General features: G+C 38.6%; 3 protein-coding genes across 3 annotated transcripts; 1 reads left to right on the plus strand and 2 right to left on the minus strand.

Annotated features, from left to right (window-relative positions):
- The first annotated feature begins 1,086 nt into the window (after positions 1-1,086).
- Positions 1,087-4,126, plus strand: LOC135615251 (phosphatidylinositol 4-kinase gamma 4-like). Its single transcript, XM_065113498.1, has 3 exons — positions 1,087-1,470; positions 1,913-3,225; positions 3,403-4,126. The coding sequence occupies exons 2-3, from the start codon at positions 1,921-1,923 to the stop codon at positions 3,778-3,780; spliced, it is 1,683 nt and encodes a 560-aa protein (XP_064969570.1). The 5' UTR covers positions 1,087-1,470; positions 1,913-1,920; the 3' UTR covers positions 3,781-4,126.
- Positions 4,127-5,247: 1,121 nt separating this feature from the next.
- On the minus strand, positions 5,248-13,408 carry LOC135615253 (UDP-glucose 4-epimerase 1-like). Its single transcript, XM_065113501.1, has 9 exons — positions 13,073-13,408; positions 12,020-12,069; positions 10,419-10,554; positions 9,028-9,129; positions 8,704-8,931; positions 8,178-8,259; positions 6,291-6,373; positions 5,907-5,998; positions 5,248-5,705 (listed from the first exon to the last, which is right to left on the minus strand). Exons 1-9 carry the CDS (start codon positions 13,253-13,255, stop codon positions 5,612-5,614), a joined length of 1,050 nt encoding a protein of 349 aa, XP_064969573.1. The 5' UTR covers positions 13,256-13,408; the 3' UTR covers positions 5,248-5,611.
- Positions 13,409-15,135: 1,727 nt separating this feature from the next.
- On the minus strand, positions 15,136-21,891 carry LOC103988809 (uncharacterized). The gene is made up of 7 exons (XM_009407450.3): positions 21,690-21,891; positions 18,286-18,352; positions 18,135-18,196; positions 17,969-18,058; positions 17,771-17,892; positions 16,089-16,143; positions 15,136-15,542 (listed from the first exon to the last, which is right to left on the minus strand). Exons 2-7 carry the CDS (start codon positions 18,350-18,352, stop codon positions 15,336-15,338), a joined length of 603 nt encoding a protein of 200 aa, XP_009405725.1. The 5' UTR covers positions 21,690-21,891; the 3' UTR covers positions 15,136-15,335.
- Positions 21,892-22,139: the final 248 nt, after the last annotated feature.

Consider the following 22,139-nt stretch of genomic DNA (forward strand, 5'->3'; position numbering starts at 1 on the left):
GCTAGCCATATATTGTGAGGAAAAAAATTATCCCACATTCAAAAGAGAAAAAAATAATGAGAAAAAATAAAACGAAAAATGACCCTCTAACAAACATTAAAGTGTTTAGGTGACTTATAATAAATTATTAATATAATAACACATATAATTTAATTTTTTTATTTAAGTTAAAAAAAAATCGAGATTGATTAGAGGAGGATGTTCATCACTGAGCTTAGAGCTTTCGGTCTCGCCTTCGTCGCTTGCTCTTCTTAGATAAGATAAATCTTAATCTTTTTTAAACTTAAATTATACATGTTATTATATTAATTATTTATTATGAGTCAGTATATCAGATAAATAGACTCTAACATTTATTAACTTAGATTTGATGGCAAGGGTTTATATACTATTTTTTGCCTAAGTGGTCACCAAGACCACAATGACTAAAATGGATTTAACTCTTTTTTAAACTTAAATTACATACATCATTATATTAATAGTTTATTATGAGTCAATATATTTATTATATTAATAGTTTATTGTGAGTCAACATATTTATTATGTTAACTCAGATTTGATAAGAGATTTATTAACTCAGATTTTGATAGGAGGGGTTTATATGCTATATTTTTAAAAATATAAAGATTTTTTTAGACACAAGTAAATCATAAGGGCTTAAATGATTCATGATCAAAACCACGTGAGCTAATATTTAAAATTTATCGATCGGATATATCTATATCAAATCTAAAAATTTGTTAAAATGATTTTTTTTAATATAATTTTAATTAATCTTTATCTAGAATTAATGGAATGTTTTTTAATCCACGTAATACTTTTACTCACATTTATTCTCGACTCAATTAATTAATGGTTATCCTAATCCAAATTAACTCGATGACCTTTTTTAGCTTTTTGCTCATATTTATTCTAATCTAATTTAAGTATTTTATCTCAAACAGTTATTTGGGTATTAATAATTCATCCCAAATACAACAAAAATATCTAATTTGCTGTTCGAATCTGTACCGAATCAGATGGATGGATATCCCATTTCGACCTTAACGGATCAAATCGGATCCGCACAAAAATCCGTATCCGCTTGTTAACGGATCCGACTTAACTAACCTGCTTTCTCGTTTTCCCGAGATGGTGAGTTCTCCGTTAAGCCCGAGCGAACCGCGCGTTAACGGCAACCGTTTCGATTCCGTTGCCATTTCCCTCTCTCCTCCGCTTGCCTTCCTCCTCCGTCATCCCTCTAAACCGTGACGATGGAGGAGGAGCGAAGCGGATGACTCGCAGCCAAGACCGGAACGAGAGAGAGAGAGAGAGAGAGAGAGAGAGAGAGATAAGCGCGAGATCGATCCCCGAACGGAGCTCTAAATTTGGAGCAGCCTCCCCTACCCGATCCTGCGCTCCATCAGCTGTATTCCTCTGCCGATTTAAGGTGGCCTCCGTCCTCCATTGGCCTTCGGTTCTTCCCTTTCTGTAAGAATCCGTCCCCCTTGCATTCGATTCTCCGTTGAGTGATTTTTTGTTATTTCTGGTTTTTCTTTGAAGATCTTTTCAAATTTGGACTCTTTTGATCCCCGGGTGCTAATTCTTGGCTGAAACCCCAATTGTTCGTACAAAGGCGGTTGTTTTTGCTCGTGTTCTTGTGATCCTTGTCCGATCACATTGTTTCCTGGTTGCAATCCATGTTTAGTTCTTCTTCGATGATTAGAAAGGCGGATCCTTTAACGACCTCTGGCAATCACATTGTTTCCATGTTGCAATCGTTTTCCTCTTTTCCCTTGGAAGCTAGTAGGATTCGGACGGGATTGTGCTTTATTGTTTGTTGTTCTGGGTGGATTAAATCGAGAGGAAAACGATTTCCTTTTGGTTGTGCAGCTAAAATCAAGCTCTGACGGTTGTATGGTTTTCCTTACAGTGAAAGGGATGTCATCCGCCGGAGCCACTCTTCGGCCAATCCGGGAAGATGCTGAACTGTCAACATGCCATTCCAATGGAGCCGGAGGTCCACTTTACTCTCCAGAGTTGATAACGATATACCTGGCAGTTCTGGGTGCCCCTGTCATCCCCATGCGGGTGTTGGAGTCCGACTCCATCGCCTCCGTAAAGCTCAAGGTCCAGAGCTGCAAGGGCTTTGCTGCCAAGAAGCAGAAGCTGGTATTCGATGGCCGGGAGATGGCTCGGAATGATTGTCTAATACGTGACTACGGTGTGGCCGATGGCAACGTCCTCCATCTTATCATCAAAACATCAGATCTCCGTGTCATCACCGTGAAGACTGCATCTGGAAAGAAACTCAAGTTCCGCGTCGACCGGGGGCGAACCGTTCGTCATGTCAACAAGCAGGTTGCGGATCTTGAAGATGAACAATGTGTCTTCCAAGGGCGGCCTCGGAAACAGCTTCAAGACCGGAAGGAGATCCATAACATATGCACAAACAACAATGCATTCATCCACCTGCTGGTGCATAGGTCGGCAGAAGCCGGCACCGGAGCTGTGGAGAATGACTTGGAGCCATTTTTCAGGGCACCGGTGGCGGACAGTAGGCCTCCGGGTAGGGATGCGTTGATCGAGCCAGTCATCGTCAATCCCAAGGTGGAATTGCCTCGATTGATGAAGGATCTGCTCGGTGCCACTCTTTCTGGACTGGACAAGGGAAACCCACCTATAATGTCTTCGGAAGGAACAGGGGGAACCTATTTCATGCAAGACATCACGGGCAATGAGTACGTTGCCGTCTTTAAGCCGATCGACGAGGAACCACTGGCCGTGAACAACCCTCGAGGACTTCCACCGTCGACGAATGGGGAAGGGTTGAAAAGGGGGACACGGGTAGGAGAAGGTGCCCTCAGGGAAGTGGCAGCGTACATTCTTGATCATCCCGTCAGTGGCCGCCGCTCATTCTCACATGTGGACTTTGGATTCGCCGGGGTTCCTCCGACCGTCATGGCTCGATGCTTGGACGGAGGCTTTAACCATCCCACCGGATGTGAACACGAAGCGATAGACTTCAAGATGGGATCACTGCAAATGTTTGTGAAGAACTATGGAAGCTGCGAAGACATGGGGACTCGGGAGTTTCCGGCGCAGGAGGTTCATAAGATCTGCGTGTTAGACATTAGATTGGCAAATGCAGATCGGCACGCCGGAAATATCCTAGTCTGCAAGGAGGGGGAAGGAGGACGGCTAGCGTTGGTCCCCATCGACCATGGATACTGCCTGCCAGAGAATGTGAGTTTGCAGACCCACTTACCTTTTATTTATTTATTTATGTATGATCTGAATTCTCTCTGGAATTTTTGTTCTCACAGTTTGTTGTTTGATGATGCAATGCATATATATATATTATATATATATATATTATATTTATATATATTATATTTATGCTTGCTTTTCTGATTGATGCAGTTCGAGGATTGCACATTCGAGTGGCTCTACTGGCCTCAGTCTCGCCAACCTTTTAATTCCGAAACCACAGAGTACATAAAGTCGCTGGACGCTGAGCAGGACATCGCACTGCTAAAGTTCTATGGGTGGGAGATGTCGCCCGACTGCGCTCGCACTCTTCGCATCTCCACCATGCTTCTCAAGAAAGGCGTCGAAAGAGGTCTCACTCCGTATCGTATCGGAAGCATAATGTGTAGAGAAACCATCAACAAAGAGTCCAAGATCGAAGAGATCATAAGCCAAGCCAAGAATGCTGTTCTTCCGGCCACCGACGAGGCCGCATTCTTGGAGTCGATTTCTGACATCATGGATGGCTATCTCGATCGACTCAGCGTATAGACCCACCCACCCATCGGAGGCTTATATTTATGCGCACGCAGCCACGGGCGTGTATGTATGTGTGGGAGAAGGATATCATCATCGTTGATACTTGGAAAAAGGCGGATGGGAGTTTGCGAGTATGTATGTGAGAGCAGTCAGCAGTCAGTGTATAGATATAGATGTGATGCCCCCCACCACCCCACCCCCCCCCCCTGCCTGTGTGTTGATGTGATCATGCTTCACCATGACATAGGAGGCGAGAGGTTCTTGCGACTTTCGACTGCCGATGGTTGCGTCTCTCTGTTTGGTTCATGTCTCATGCAATGTCGTTGTTGGGAGAATGAACATACACTCAAGAATCCTAGTAGATCCATATTTTATACCTCTCTCTCTCTCTCTCTCTCTCTCTCTCTCTCTATCTATCTATATATATATATATATACAGCACTCATGACAACAGCCAAAGATTAATAGTAGGGTGGAAACAGCCATATCTGCTAAAACAAAGACTGAAGAAGTGATCAAATAATAAAACAAAATTGTAGGTTCAGACTAAACTAGTGTTCCAAAACACTTGTGAAGGGTGTCACATACCATTCACAGCTTGGATTTGTATATAGGTTATGTTCTCTAGTTCAGAAAATTTGCAATCAAATTAGAAGGGGTTTCGGAGCTGGATGGATTCAAGGCAAAAAAACGAAGGAGAAACCACAATCCATGCTCTTCAGGATTCAGTTGCATTTGGGAGCTTTTTTTCTAGGTGGTTCCTATCTCATCATTCCATGCACACAAAATTGGAGAATCATTCTTTTTCCTTTACTCCCTCTTTGTAGGCATCGATCATTTAGAATGAAAGGACAACGAGTGTATCAGAAGAACGAATAGATATCTTGCTATTACAAAATAGCAAGATATGCTATTTTGAATATAAAAGGAGGATCAAAGGATATGCTATTACGAATAGTTATACCCTCAACCCTATGGGAAAATACACTCAGAAATACATTACCAGGCTACCCAACTATGTAAATTATAAATCCATTCACAAAAAAAAAAAAAAAAAAAAACAGAATTCACAACATTTGCACTTTGAAGAGAGAGAATTATCTAAGAAAATCCATTATCAAAATATACATGAGCTTGAAACCCTCTTTGTGGAAGCGCACAAGCATAAAGCATAACAATTCACTTCACTAGAATTCAATTCCCCTGCCATGACCCAAAAAATATTATGCAACTTTTATTTACAGACACCACCTTCAAAAAATTGTTCATCCTTGGTTGAGAAGAGCAAAGTCAAACATTAACTACCAAAATGGAAATTCCTAACTGAATCCGTCTAAGTGGCAGATAAAAGACAAACAAATACATTGCTTTGAATCATTTGGGAGACACTGCAAACTTTTACATCAGCAATCATAAAAAGTCAAGAACAGTTTCAAGCAACAGAGTTGTAATCTCAGTAGGTAATAACAACAAAGGCGATGCGAAAGACTTCATGATTACTAGATTCTGCATCCAGGTATACAGCACATATATCATCATCTGTCACCAGTCATTGGACAAATCATTGTTAGACATGTTCTAAACTTTCACCAGCCTCAGATCAACTATCCAGTGGAATTTAGAAAAAAGGGAGCAGTATCTAAGAGGCTGAAAGAAAATTCCTATGGGAAGAAAAAGCAAAGATCCTTTTGACTATAATGCTTTTGTCATAACAGAAGCATATTTATTCATGAAGCATTATATAACAGACAAATCAGCTGCACCTATGCCATATTTACAAGTTCACAATTAGTAATCTCTCTGAATTCATTGAAGGACTGGTGTTATAATTTGCAGAGCTTCTTCAGTTAGGAGGGTCAGGTGATCTGTATCCCCAGGGGTTCTTGGTAGCCCAGTTCCATTGATCACGGCACATCTCTTCGATGCCATACTTTGCTCTGCAGTAGCCATCATTTCAACATCCATACAAGAAATTAAACACTGTCAACCAGAACCCTAATGATAACATATTGAGCTGAGGAATGGATTCTTCGGTCATACTAAGAAACAATGACTAACAACATTAACAAAAAATATCAGAGAATTGGCCTACAAGAATGTCAAGTATTACTGCATGAACTGAAGCATAAAGTACATACTTCCAACTGAGTTCCTTCTCTGCTTTGACGGTGCATGCATAAAGAATTTCAGCATCACCAGGACGCCTTCCAGCCATGACCAGAGGAATTTTCTGAAAATAATCTAATAAGTCGAGACTTATAGAAGAAAGACAGAGCATGCATACTAACACCATGTGGCTTGACTGATCTCCAATCCAGAATCCTTCAGCCAGCAATAGGTAACAACACAACACATTTTACTCAAAAGCAGAAGATTTGGTAGAGAATTGATTCGAGTCATCTAATGAAATTCATGATATGCATCTCAATATCAAGTTATCCTACCCTAATTACACACGATTGCTCAAATAGCCAGTCGTTTTTCTTCATCTTAATAAATCATGTTGCCTGAAACTGTAATACCTTGCCAGAAGCCTTCTCGAATGCTGCCACCATTTCTAATACGGATGTTCCCTTTCCAGTTCCTAGATTATAAACTTCACAGCCTGCAGCTTACAGTACTTTGTCAGATTAAACATATCGAAAGCCTTGCAAGGAATTAAGAATCAATACATGAATGCTTTAAAAAAACTACATGGTGAAATATCCAGATAAACACTGATGGTTAGGCATCAAATGTGATGTTTGAAGATTAAATTGTTAATCCATGTCTTTAACTATATGAGTCACCTCGCTTGAAGGTGCTTACTGTCCTGTATTTGGTCTGTAATACTAAAAGCTCTTCCATTTTAACAAAGCATGTTAAAGCACAATAAAAATTCTATATCATAAATCATGGCTCATTAAAAACAGAAATGCTAATGTAAGCCCAAATAAGAAAGGACTAATGTGAATGTCTCACTCTAGAAAATATTAATGTTGTCGAACATATACGAAACTGTTCCAGCCTATTTCAGCACAAGTAGATAAGAGTAGCATTAGGGCAAATGTTAATGGCGTGCTAAGATTTCTAGGAATATTAAAATCTTCCATTGAACCAAGTTGAAGCATAGTTATCATACCTGACTCTGAAAGGATGATACAAGATTCAGATGACAATGATAATAATAATTATGCTGCATAATTCTGCACAAGCTGAGTTTCAAAAAATATAAGCCACATGATGTTGAGAATGCTTTTATCATCCATTAACCCAGATGACACACAGGTGACCCATAGCAAACCCCACAGAGATAGTATAGCCTTTGGATAGCAACGGAAATCATGATCCATGAGACATTCTCCATTTAGATACATTCGGTACTTGACAACACAATAGCTATATGTTCACAAGCTTGGAATAACAATGTTTGCAATTTCTTACTGGACCTGTATCGGTCCCTGGTCAGACCGATATGTATGATCAGTGCACACGACAAGCAAGAAGAGGAGGCAAAAGGAGGAGAAGAGGAAGAAAAAATAAGAGAAGAAAAGGAAGAAGAGGAAGTGTACCCGAAATTAGCGGCACACGATGGGCAGCGGGCAACATCAGGCCAGTAAAGAGGGCTCACATAAACCAACAGTTTACGAGTTATATAGTTTTTTTTTACTTTTTTTAATATGTCGGACCAGACCATCCAAAATGGAGGTAGTCCGCGTCTTGGTTTGGGCTTGACACTAACTAAACTGCGAAACCGCTAAATACCAATCAGGAGGAGCCAAACCGGGTGAAACAACAACCCTAAACCAAACTGAGAAAAATTTGTGAAAAATGGGTACGTGGGTCAAGGATTTAAATCTAGGTCCAGTGTTGGCTTTGGAAATTAATCAGATCGGTATAATACTGATATATTATGGTATAGCAACCAGTAACATCCTATATCACTTAAAAAAAAATAAAAAATGACCATGTCATACTTTCCATAAAAAAACAACAACCAAAAACAACAAAAGTGATCATTAACAAACTTAGTTTTTATTTACACAACTTCAACTTTAAAGACTCACCAAACAACAATTCAAGCTACCAAAACCTAGCTTTCCATGCATATAAGTATAAACAGGACCTATAACACTGGTTGCTTGGGTAATAGTCAAATATTTAGTGCAGGTGAAAGTTGGTGTTAGGTCGTAAGCATTACTTCCTAAAATGTTGCTGAACATTATATATCCTGAAGAATAAACAATAGTCTGAACTATATATCTTAAGTTTATAAGTTGCAAACACCAAATGTGTAAATAATAGTAAATAGCCTAAACTTCACCATAAGCAAATGTGTAAATAATGGCTGTAATCAAGAAATTTACAAAAAGTATTTGGGCCAGCAATTACATAAAGTACTACAAATTTTAATTGCATCCAATACGTACCTATGTTGGGGTCCTCAAAGAACTTCTGCAGGGCTGCAATATGTCCATCTGCTAGATCAACAACATGGATGTAATCCCTTACCTGCAGCCATTTTGTGATGACCATAAGAAGAAAAACTGTAATAACTAGCACTAAAACAATAAAATTTTTGGCCCTTGAACCAAGCAGTTTCTGCATTAGATAATACTAATGTTGTATATTTAGAATACTTGACAGCAACATATGAATAAGTAAATCTATCAAAATCTGCACTATAAGTAAATCTACAGTTTCTCAAACGCACATTTTCATCCAAAATAGTCATAGAACTAATATATAAAATTTAATGTTATATACATTAACAACAGAATCAATATCATAAATTAAGCTCCATTACTTGCTTCAATTAAGATGATTGTTCTGTCAAGCTGGTTCCAGTAGGATAAAACCAAGTATCACAATATTTGAGTACATGTCCTTAAACAACTTAAACATTAAAGAGACCAAAAATAAATAAAAATGATATATAATTCATGAAAAACATACCCCTGTGCCATCCTTGGTTGAATAGTCATTTCCAAATACTGCAAGTGTAGGTCTCCTACCAACAGCAACTTGCTGGACAAGTGGCATGAGGTTATTGGGAATTCCACAAGGATCTTCACCAATTTGTCCACTGGGATGAGCTCCAACAGGATTGAAATATCTTAGTAGCATGATCTTCCAATCACCATCTGCATGATGGATATCACGACATATTTCTTCAATCATAAGCTGCAAATATTGATATAAAAATCTTCAGATCACACCAATAGGTACATAAAGGTAAAAAGTGAAAAATAAAATGTAGGCAAAGAAGAAAGAAGGAACCTTGGTTCGACCATATGGATTCATTGCACATAAAGGTGATTCCTCTGTACAGGGCAGATCCTTAGGCCAACCATAAACGGTAGCTGATGATGAAAATACCAGCTGAGAAGTTTGAAAAATCAGTCACCCAAATGCTTTAATGGTGAAATATATGTACATTCATATCACTGAAACAGTCACCCCAAAAGCCAATATTTCATCAGAAAGGTCATAAATAGATACTTTAAAAATATAAATTAATTTACATAAAAAGGTTATCACATAACAATAATTACAAAGAAAGTTCAATTTCTTGGTTACATGTATTTTTATATAAAACAAGGAAATCATCAAGAAAGCAAATCCTAACAAATGTCTATTGCATTAATCATTATGGTAAAAGAAAATAAATATAAATTCATCTAATATATATTTATTATCAAATATCAACTTAAAAGGCTATCTCATGAAAACTAGTTTGTGTCTCATCATCCTATGTGGTGTGGTTCCTTCACAACCCTGATATATGTGAATGCCCAAAAGGTCAGGTATGTCATATGTGTAAGAGCCCATGAGAGAAGGTTTATGAAAGGACCGTAGCAAGTATAACCGAACTAAAGTAGCCTTCCTTGAATGCCTCTGGGGCCCATTGAGGTGCCCATTCCATAAACTTCAAAAGAACTATTGGGTAGAACAGAAAGCGGTATACACAAAAAGACACCGGCAGTATGAGAGTTATGAAGTCCGCAAGGAGTAGCCATATAGATATGGCTATTACTAAAGCATAGAAACGCAAGGCCATAGCATGACCTCATTCCTGATAGAATCTGTATTTAGGATAATATTGTACATGAACAATTGATCTTTGTCTCAATGTATACCTCTCACAATTTGACACCATAAAATGTTAAATGGCACATGATACTCTCTATCAAGATCTTGAGAAATTTGCTATTTAAATAACAAGTTTTAGCTCTCCACAGAAACTAGATAAGCATGGCAAAACAGACAAGGCACATTGGCCCAGCCTGTGGTCATGTGGCCAACTATGAGGGAAAAAAGGAGGCAGAGTGTGATCCATAAGATTCCTTTGATCACAAGAAATTATGGAAAACAAAAATGTGCATTCAGTGTATAACAAGCATGCATGCTTTTGCTTCTTCAATGATCCAACTATTGAAACAGCATAGGACCTTCTCCGTTTACTTATTAGTTACATAACTGGCAAGAGTGAAGAAATCGATGTGCTACACCAACTGAGAAAAAACAATTCATGTGAACAACCATTGAGAATGAGATAAGTTGTTTCAAAACACTGAAGAATTTGTAATGTTCTAAATGTTTTGTTTTTCTTTACAATCTTCTAAGAAGAAAAATCTTGGCCAACAAATCAAGTTTATCCAGAGAAATACCTTTTTGCATCCATGTGCAGCCATTACTTCCAAGAGAGTAATTGTACCAATGATGTTATTTTCATAATAAATCAAAGGTTTCTGAACACTTTCACCCACAGCCTTTAGACCAGCAAAATGTATAACAGCATCAAACCTGATGACAAAAATCATAGCTTCATACACGAAGAACATAAACTCAACATAAGATTCTGAAAATTACATGAAGAAATCCACTGACATTCACATTTAAGAAATACAATAATAATAACAAAAGGAAGCCATGTTCAACTATTTGGGGTTGACCACAATGATCTTTCCCTGCCATTGAGTTCTATTTAGAGCAATATCACTAGTTCAACAAAGAGAAGTCACATATCTTTTTTACATTTTTCTAATTAAACTTTCTTATGTCTCCTACCACTCCTCATACTACTACAATGGTAAACGTCATCTAACAAAGGTTTTATAGGTTTCTTTAGGATATGTTGGCACCATTTTAAATGATTCTCTCTGATTTTATCTTATTTTAAAATATACCTCATAATTCATAAAAGTAAGAACTTATTATGTCATTTCTGATGATCCCACACTTTCATCTCATTATCCTCATCCCAACAATGATAGTTTTGTTGTACATATTGCTGTCTTGATATCCAACATTCCAACCACATAAGTATCTGACTACTGCGTTCTAAAATCCTTTTAATCAAAGAGGAATGTTAATCACAAAAATGTAAAACTGGATCAAGAGACAAATACATGAAAAGATTCATGACTATAAAAATATCAAACTCTGGTACCTATCTATTCTGCATGGTACCTAATTATTCCACATAAAGCTTAAGTGTCTCTATCTGTTATGACTTTGGCCAATCGCAACCTACACGGAAGCCCAATCTTCGTTTCTGTTCTTCTAGGTTGAGAGATTTGGGATATCAGTCGACAGAAACAAGGATAATCAGCAAAAAGAAAAAAATGTGTGAAATGTTCTTAGGGTAATAAATGTCCATTAGTCTAAAGATATAGGAATAGTTTTAAACAGTATGTTACCTAATAAATGTCCATATACTGATTCTCATGATAGTACCTGCCTTTATATTTATCAATCAAATGCATAACTTCAAGAAATCAATTAGGTTCAATTTTGGTTCAAGTGTTAATTCTAAGAAAGTTTGACTTCCCACATGATTTCTTGATTTTTGTGCTGGTTAACTAAATTTGCTCAATTGCCAAACAACAGACGTAATTGGTAAGAAATGGCATGAGGAGCTACTTAATAACTAAGATAGCTAGACGTTAGATCAAAACCCGGAACATAACTACAACGAACAGAGAACTTTTACTGATTTTTAAGGATAGACCCAAAATATCCCACTTTCAACTGAAACAGCTCAATTTTCCTTTCTAAACCAAATATTGACTGCCTAAAATGTATTCTACCAATCAAAAGTCACATTTGATGCCAATAAAATAGTATTTAAATAATGCCATAAGTTCTTAAATTTAAAAAATTAACAAGTAAGCAATGTGACATGACCATCAAGAAAACCACACAAGGTGCCAACTTAATGTAAGTGATCAAACGACTTACGTATAAATATCAAGGAAAAAACACTTACTTTGATGTAGCAAAAACTTTTTCCAATGCTTCCTTGTCTCGAATGTCAAACTGCAGAAGCATCCACATAATATAGTAATCAAATCCATGAAAAAAGAACTGCTACTTTTGCATTCACTACGAAGCATAATCAAACTCATGAGGACAACAGAGGTCAGAAACAAAATATATATAGGCAACCACAAGAAAAACACCATCACAAATCAAGCCCGCCTTGATAAAATTGAGACCGGAAATTGTGATAACAAATATAAAATGTTTCATTTTCATGGAACCTTATTATGGATCAGGAAAATATTCAAGAAAGCAACTTCTAGAAACAAATAAAAAATTTAGTCAAATCGTGGAACTAATAAAACAGAAACCTACCATTTCATTATCTTGTTTAGAATAAGAGAATGCGTGCAAGGATTATGACGATTAAATTAATCCTACTATAGCAGCTAAAGCTCATTCCAATAAAAAAGTGGAATTACAACATATAGGATCAAGTCAAATGGTTCAGCAAGAGTACAGCTATTTCCTATCATCGAAAAAACATTATTTTGTGAATAACTAAAGCTGAGGTGAGACATTTTTATTGAGCAACTGAAATAATAATTAAAGAATGGTGGTGAATTTAGCGAAACAACTTGAAAGTAAATACCACACAACTGCCTGATTTGGCGAAAGAACGCTTGCAACAGAAATATGCCAAGAACCCTAATTTTACAAAGTCACTAACTAGGATACGCGGTCACCGACCAAAAATTCCAAATCATCAAAAGTGAAAAATCCACACATCCCTAAGGATACGGTACTCTACGACTTTCTGAGCCTCCGAATCCAAACCGAAACTAGAGCCAAACGGGCCATCTCTAACCAAAAGTTTCGATTTTGCTCGATGCTTTCGGGAGAAAAGATAGACAACCAAATCATCACGATGAAGGTCCATCAAAACTGGGGTCTTTCAATAAAATAAATCCGAGGAATAAATCACCTCCATTAAAAATAAATCCGATACCCAAAACCCAGTCTCCGCCCCGCGTGTCACACAACAAGAGACGACGATTACCCGATGAAAGGCGAGGTTCTTGCCGAATTCGCCGGCGAGTTGGGCGACGCGCTGGACGGCGACCACCGATGAGTTATCGAGGTTATCCACCACCACGACAGAGAACCCTTCCAGGAGGAGCTGCAGCACGGTGTGGCTCCCGATGTATCCGGCACCACCCGTGACCAGCACACGCCTCGCCATGACCGGAGAGCGGGACTGAGGCAGCGGAAAACGAGGCGAAAGGTAGGGTTTTGGGATGAGAGGTAGGCCGAGGAGAGGAGGGGAAAGAAACGTGGGAGAGGAGAGCGAAGAAGAGGGAATCGGGAGCGGACAATTGAATTGGAAGTGACAGTGTCGGGTTTGTATATAGAACGCTATACGTTCGCCGTTTGGTTCCGTTTTGACCGCCAAGATGACACGATGGGAATGGCTTTGGGATCGTCGAGAGAATATTCCCAGACTACGTTTCCTTACTGATTGTTACTACTCGCTGACCTGGTGCAGTGTGTAGCACGTGGACCCCACACCTGTGTCCAATAAAAAACCAGGTAGATTCTCGAGCAAGAGTAGCACGACATATTTTCTCACCCACTTATAAACCCCTGCCGACCTGGCATAAAACACGGGTCCCACTTTTAAATCCAATAAGGGAACGGGTAGTTCGTACGGGTGGCTCGAGATAAACGGATAAGTATCGCCTCCCGGAGGTTGACCGACGCCACAGGTCGTAGATTTTGTTTCATCCCCGCAGGCATATACCTTCATGACGACTGCATATCGGCCGAGGATGCGTGCGCGGGTGGTTCTCGTTGACGACGACTGGATGGGGAGACTTATCGACCGACCTTTGGCCGGGGGCGGTGAGGGAAGGAACAAGAAAACGAGCCGAGCGGAGGACGCGTGTCCGCGGAGGTGCGGAATGGATTGGGACGAGAAGAAAGCAATGGAGGCGTCGTGGCGTCGAAGACAGCAGCAGCAGCAACGGTGGCTTCCGAGAAACCACGCAACACAATGAATCGGCCGTCAAACACGTCGAGACAATTTGCATGGCGATTAAAATCAATGGCATCTAACTATTTAATCATATATTTTTTTTCTTATATAATTTTCTGACATTTCTTGTTTGATTAGAATCCCTACGCTGATGATGAGCTCAGAAACTGTGTTTTTTTTACTTCATCAAATGAATGCCACCAATCTGATTCATTGCTGACGAAGGCAAGCAGGATCTGCACTCAACACTTGTCCTCTTTGACTTGATGCACGAAAGCTGACGTCTTTGGCATCCTTTACGGGCTGGGCTGAGCATTCTTCCACTGATGCTTTTGCAGCTTTATTCTAGAGGACGTCCGATTGCTAACATCCATCGTTTAGTTGTTAACTCGGTACTTTTAACGATCTGCTGCTGCTGCTGCTGCTGCTGCTGCAAGAATATTGAAATGTTTATCCCACAGAAGCTTTATTGGTCTACTAAAGACGATGGCTGATGGGCTTGCATCCGTGCCTCATCAACTAATCCTGAGTCAATAATTTAGTAGTGTCATCATGCTCCCATCAGTGTTCCTCCTGTGAAGTGAGAATGAAGGCAAAAGCAGAGCATAGAAACTCCAAAGCTCGCAGTAAGAACTTAATCTTATCCTCAGAAGGTCAAAGGTTTCCATCTGATACAAAACCTCTGGAGAAACCATCACTTCAGCTGAGTATCTTCAACAGATTCATCAAGGTAAAACAAAGACTAAAATCCATCTTCCTTCATGCAATTACCACAACACAAAACTGTTGGGAGACCTCACCCTGGAAGCTCTTGATTGTGACTAGAGAGTGGTGATCCATAACAAAAAAACCCTTGCTTATTTGAGATGGGCATAACATGGACTTAGGAATGTAGCAATAAGCTAACCATACCTCGACCAATAGATTTTTGCTTGCATGGCGAGAAACCATAAAAGCAATTTGGAGGTCATAATTCCAACCGAGAAAATTTTAAGCATATGTATAAAAATGAAGCAAACTTCACAATGACTTTTTGGGTAAAACATTAGCTTATAGGTCTGATATAAGAATTTAAGGGACAAGAAACGTTAAAAAAGCATGTTAAAGCAGCTAGCAATTGATTAACCACAAGATGTACCTTTACTGGCAAATGAAACAAACCACTTTTGCAGCTTTTGCAAACTGCAAAGAGTGGCCCCCCCCATTTGAAGAACACACTAGTAGCAACCACAGAGAAATTTCTGTATAGAGTTGATGAAATGAGAAACCATAGTCAACAAAATTATCCTCATTTAGCAAAGTTGGCAAACTGCCGGCGAGGGCCCCCACGTGCTACGCCACTTCCCTGTTGCTGCCATGGGACATTGTGCCTTTTGTGCAATCTGACAGCATTTTCATGGTTTACCTTCTGGGACATCAGCCTCATCCTCTGCTCTTTCATATTTGCAAAGAGAGCATCTAAGGTTTGAGGCTTCTGCTTGGCAACTGCCTTATCCTGCACGAAGCATCAAAGAGATATCAGAAGACACATCCATTCGTCCATTTGGAAGTAACAAAGAGAATCCAAGATACAAATGAACCGAACATTAGAAGAATAATTACAACTCAATCTGTCTCAACTAAAAACTTGTATTTGAGTTGAACGAAAGAGGCAAAGACAACTCCAGGAAACCAAAAGCTGAAAAACTGCTATGTTATAAACACAGGAACACCAGGATTGCAGACCCGATACTAGGGAAACCTGATACTAGCAAAAAAAAAACTGGGTACGACATGGCCGGAACAGGTATTACAAGGAAAATAATTCACATAGTGATAAAACTGGTTCTTATATAATATCTCATGCAAACCATCTTAAAGATTGTAACTCTGGATATTGGCATGTATACAAAGAAAAAAATAGTACTCTCAAACATATAGATTTGCACTTCAACAATTTGCGCTTTTAAGCAAGACTGTTTCATAAAGAAAACATGAAATGTTGTACAGATCTACTTTACCACAAGAAAAAAGGAGTTCATTGTGCTATTACAAAGTTTACCTTTACATTGAAGCCATTATCATAACCTTTTCTTTGAATAGTTGTGGCTGTAACCCTGCATAAGAAAGTAAATGTAAAATAGCTGAGAATAAGATTATTAGAAGTTGAAGCACATGATTTTGCAACATATTGAGATCTTCATTGTGGCATTGAATTGCAACCATAATCATAATAATGGTGGCTTACCATCATCTCTTAATGCAAATAGAGAATTATATTAACTAGTCAAAACAAATTGATAGTAGAGAGACAACTGCCAAGACATACTAACTCTGCCTCCACTTTCCTGACCAAGCTCTCTAGCACATTCTTGACTGTTCATTTTATTATTCAGAAAACCCGAGAGATACAGACAGTGGATGCCGAATAAGGATGCAGTATCTATTATCACCAAGCAACAAAGAGTACCACGGACAAAGATCCCAGAGTCACTGACCCCTCTTTCCTCACAAAAGTACCATATACTCCATAAGGATGCTTCCAGATCAAGTTTCAATAGCGTGGTGATGCTCATCCCACCAAACACTACTCTGCTGAATACCAGAATTTCAACGTAAACTAAACCTAACAGGAGTTCAGCTGCACCAGAAAATTTATGAAAAGGTTTTCAGCCTAAACACCATACTTCAACCATTTGTTCACCTTCACTGCATATTTTTAACGGTTCATTCACCTCAACTGCAGACTTTTTGGAGACTTCAACACAAACAGACTTCGGCCTACATATGACTCAAAACACATGTCCAGAAATATCATATCTACCACCATATAAAACCAGCGCATGGAGCATTGCTCAAATTTTATTACATCCCTATATATAACTGATGCTCGATCAACTTTTTCATACTTGAACGAATTCAAATTAATCCTGCAAACCTGAAATGATTGATGATTCATAAATGCAAAAACTCATGCATAGCATATTTGATAAATTCAACCCCATGAACAGGCACTCAGCTGAGGATCCAACTGATTAGATATGAAGGGAACAAATCTTGGAATGGAGCAGAGGCAACAGAGGAATGCCATAGGCATTAAAGACTTCTCCCACTTAGAAGGCAAACTAGCATTTCGTGCTTTCAAAATTGAATCCGTATGGTCCCTTCTCAATGTTGCTACAATGTCAAGCCTCAATTTTAACCAAGAAACAAATACTACATTTGTTTTCTAAAGTTGACTAGAAAAATTGTGCACGCATAGAACTGTGCAGGAAACCCCATATTTTGGAGGAGAATTACTGCTCTTTGAAAACAATGAAGTGACTCAACCACATTTGGTTGCATCTAACCCCCATCTTCGCCACACCATCTATATACAGGTAGGAGAGATGCAAATGAATGCTGAGATTTGTTCCCACCAAGTGGCCAAAAACACACTAGAATGAAGATGAAAAATCATATCTTGGAGATCAACAAGTCAAAAGTCAAAACTCCCCAGAAATATATTATGATAGCAGTTCTATATTGAAATATCATATGTGGCAACCAATCTAACAGCTCAATAGTCCAATATAACTGCAAACGACTGCGGTAGCATGGTTGCACGAATGTGGACATTCTTTGAACAATAAAATAACCACATTTTTACCTGTAAAGGTACACATACAATAAAAGGTCATGAGATTACAGTCCGATAATTAAAAAAGCTATGAGGGGCCCAAGAAAAGCATGATGATTAAATACCTTGGTCCATTCCGATTTATCCTTCTGTTGCTAACAGGCATGACCGCAGCCTTCCGGGCCACCTCTGTTGTTATTGGGAACTTATCACTATGAAAATTTGACCTCCTCTTTGCAAGGACACCCTGTACATGTACACGTACAATAAACTAAGAAATGAAGCACTGCCATACAATATTGTAGATTTTAGAGAATAATTACTTGTCTGATCGATGATCTAGAATCTATGAATCGCTGCATCCTGGTGTTACCATGGGAAGCATTGCCATTCTGGAAACCTTGACTTTTGATCTAAAAACAAAGGATACGATTTCAATTGTTGAAAATATAAAAAAAACAGTTGTCACAGAATACAAAGAATACTCACCGGTGGCCTTTGAGGTCTTTTGCCCTTCATTGGGTTTTTCTTTGACATTTTAATAATATCATCTACAACAAACATTTAAAGCAAAGTTAGGAGCAAACTATCATACAGAAACTTCACATAAAAGAAAAGGTATGCAAAGATACTGATATACCTAAGGTCATATCCATCTTCTTCTCAGTCAGGGCAATTGCTTCAGTTGTTAATGGCTTAGTTGCCATCTGGACATTCAAAGAGGAAAGTAAGCAGCAGTACTTAATGAAAACAAATTAATAAACTAATTTAAATAGATTCCAAATTAATAAACTAGACCATTATGTTAAGTCACTAGACCTTTAAACAGATTCCAAATTAATAAACTAAATCTAATCAACTAAAAAATAACAAAAGAAAAAATATAATTATGTTACATACAAAACCACTGGCTGAATTTTTTTGGTTAGCACCAGTCATGGTAGCTAGGCTCTTGAAATATTAGGGGTATCATCGCACGCAATAGGGGAGGAAAATAAAAGAAAAAAATCTTATGCTTTGCAGCACTAAATTCTAAAGATCTTCAAAGATAGCTGCATTGAAAAAATTCTACACGAGAAAGAGTTGTCAAACTCGCTTTTCTACCAAAGATCATAAAGGGAATCCTACAATTTATAAAAAAAATAATCTTCAGATAAATAAATATACTTAAAGAACTTTATAAAATCTTTTTTTGCTAAGAGTTAATAAATCTCATATATTCTTAAGTTAATAATTACATTTTTATCTAAGTGAATGCATAATCTCATATTTCAATGAATTATAATTTTCTTTTTGTCTTTTTTTTATGGGTTCACAACAGTTCCGATAAGGGATCATTTGGTCGGCCAGCCAATGGTGCGGATCATTGGTTCACAACAGTTCACAACACTATAATTGACAGTTATTCTTTCAGTTTGTATTTAATTACGAATCATTGGTTTAACTATTTGGTATTGGAAGTCTGCCCAAATCTCCCCTTAACTCAACCTATATTGAGTGAAGATATCAACAAACTTGGGATATATATATGTGTGTGTGTGTGTGTGTGTGATGTTTCTTATTTCATTAATTTATCTTTTGTCTTGAACCTGTATGAAATATGATCATATTGGTTTCACTGATTCTCCAAATATGTACTTGTGTCAGCAGGTGCAGCAAGATAATGGCCAAGGAACAGATGCAAAATCCAACTATGTAACCTCTTTTAAATGAAATCATTTGCTCTCCTACTTTCTCATCATTTTTATCGGATCATTGCCACAAATCAACCTGGGCATCAAGATGTAGCAGTGTAGACCAACATGGTCATCCTCAAGATCTGCATCTTCTTCAGCTTAGCCAGTGTGGTGGCCTTGATCATCTTAATGTTTTACACCAATTATTTCATCAAAATCATCCAGCATTTTCATATCAGACAAGTCCAATGTTGAGTCGCTACGATCTTCTTCACCGTCTCCATCGTTGTCTTAGTACTAATGGCATACTTGTTCCTATAAAAGATCTACTTCATGCTTGTCATAATCCCTTCTCTTTGCTTTGGAATCACCATCTTGCTCATGGTGCAACTTCTGAAGCTTACGAGTTGAAGCAACTGAACTTGGTATCTCTTGTGACCATCACTTCCTAAAGCACTAATCAGATGTCTGTCATTTATTTGAAAATTTTCTCCAGCTTAGGCCTCCGAGCAGTTGATGGTTCTCATGTTCTTCAATAACATGGTACTCATCTTCGTCATGTCACTCATATTATGCGGACTCCTCTTGCTCCTATTGTCAACAATAATAATTGCATCAAAGTCACTTGCTCTCTCATATGTCTTATTTGCTCTGCCCAATATGACTATTCTTAGTGCGCTCAACTGCATCCCATGCATGGTCAAGCTGAATCCATCGACGTCCATATGTCCACCAACTCAGCAACTTCAGCAGCTCCAGGTATGCACAATTGATGCACCAAGAACAGTCGTATTGAGCAGCACAGAGCAATGCAGAGAACATGCGGGAGAGCAAGTGACTCGAGTCTCGAGTGCAACTACTACGCTTGAACTATGCATGAGCAAGATGAATGAAGTAGAGGTGAAAAGGCAGGCAATGTTGACTAGGAGGCTACGTAGTCATGGTAAAGATGGTCCATAACAAAAAAGAGCAGGAAAACCATCATTCACTGAGGCATGAGCAATGGCTTAAGTTGGAGTTCTTCAAGTAAGCGATGTCTATGCAGCTGATGCATCCTAAAGTAAGCGCAGTCACAAGAGATACCAAGTCTAGTAGTTTTGACTCATAACCTTCAGAAGCTACACCACCATGGATTTCACCTACTACTGTGTGCAACATGAACAGGTACATCTAAGAGGACGATGGAGATGAATGACATCATAACTACACAATGTTGGACTTGTTCAATATGACTTCTTCGTCTTGGTGCAGAACATCAAGACGATCGAGCACAACATACTACCTAAAGAAGATGATGATGGCCATGTCGACCCGTGCAATGATCTCGATGCCCAAGTAGGATTCGTAGCAATGATCTGATTATATAAGCAAACGGAGAACAAACGCCTTTGTTTAAAGGAGGCTACTTAGCTAGATTTTCATACTCCTTAATAAATGCCAAAAAATTATCTACCAGATAATGATTAGTTTCTAAATCAAAAGAAGATGGTGTTGCTTTCCAACCCTCAACAGGGGCTTTAGATGGCATCCTTATTGCTCGGAATACATTCTCGACTTCAATCAATGTGACCTCTAACCATTCACAATGTGCACATGTTGCCGAACATAAAGACTCATGTCCTTCGCTTATCTACGTGGTTTATGCCAGTATTTATGTTGTCATTCTCAATAATTTTTGGAACTCTAGCCTCGGCTAATCTATCTGATGGTCCTTGGAGTATCATCGGTGATTTCGATTGCATCTCAAGAATAAAGAAACTAAAGTCAATCAGCTTTAGAGAAACCTCAAAACAAGCAACCCATCACACCATATAGGGATCCATCATCCATCCTTACATATTCCCCCTTAAAGAGCATATCTATTTCCGAAACTATAAAATATTTCCAGAACTCCCATGACCTCTATGCAGCAAAAGTTCCATCCTCCAACAAAGCTCTGGTCTAACACCAAAAATGGCGACCCAACCAAGAAGAATATTTGAATTTTCATGCCCTAATTTACATTACTTACACGAACATCACATAAACGAGGAATAGAGAGGGAAAAAGATCCTGGACCAGCCTTTTTCGCAAGATCCATAAAGAAAGATCCACTAAGAACGAAACAATCAAGATCCAACGTGCAATCTGGGGGAAACCTCGAAGAGTGCCAAGCAATCTACTCGTTTCTACAAAGAACCTAGGGTTCCAAGTCTTGACAGCCTGGGATCCAAGAAGGCGACTCGGGAACGTAGGTTTTCGAGCCCAATTCCTCGACTAGACGAACATACACCATAAAAGGTCAAAAACAAAATCGTCCGAAATAAAAGAAAACAAGGGTTAGGAGAGCGGAAAGCGAACCGGCGAAGGAAAGGACAAGAAAACTCACCAGATCCGCAGGGAGAAAAGAACAAGGAGCCGAGGGAAGAAAATTTCTTGCAGCTTATTGGCGAATCGAAGGATTCGGAGGGCTCCCGAGGTCAAAAGGAAGGGGGATCAAAGCTCCAAAATTTCACAGCTCTCCAAGAACTTTTAGGGTTTGCTTGCTTCGACGAAGCGAGGGCCCTACAAACCGCACCTTTCTCTCTCCCTCGGCCCTCTCATTTATTGACCTCTTAATGTGTCTATTGCAAATATACCCCCTAAACAATGCTTATCAACATTTATAGCCTTTCGCATTTAATGGTTCGACGCATGTAAATAAATATATATATATATATATATATATATATATATATATATATATATATATATATATATATATATATAAGGGAAAAAAGAGAAGTCGACTTCTTCTGTCTTTTGTTTTGGCAAACGAAGAGAAGGAAAGTCTTAATAA

The sequence above is a fragment of the Musa acuminata genome, chromosome BXJ2-6 (genome assembly GCF_036884655.1).
Source record: "Musa acuminata AAA Group cultivar baxijiao chromosome BXJ2-6, Cavendish_Baxijiao_AAA, whole genome shotgun sequence".
In the NCBI taxonomy this organism is placed as follows: Eukaryota; Viridiplantae; Streptophyta; class Magnoliopsida; order Zingiberales; family Musaceae; genus Musa; species Musa acuminata.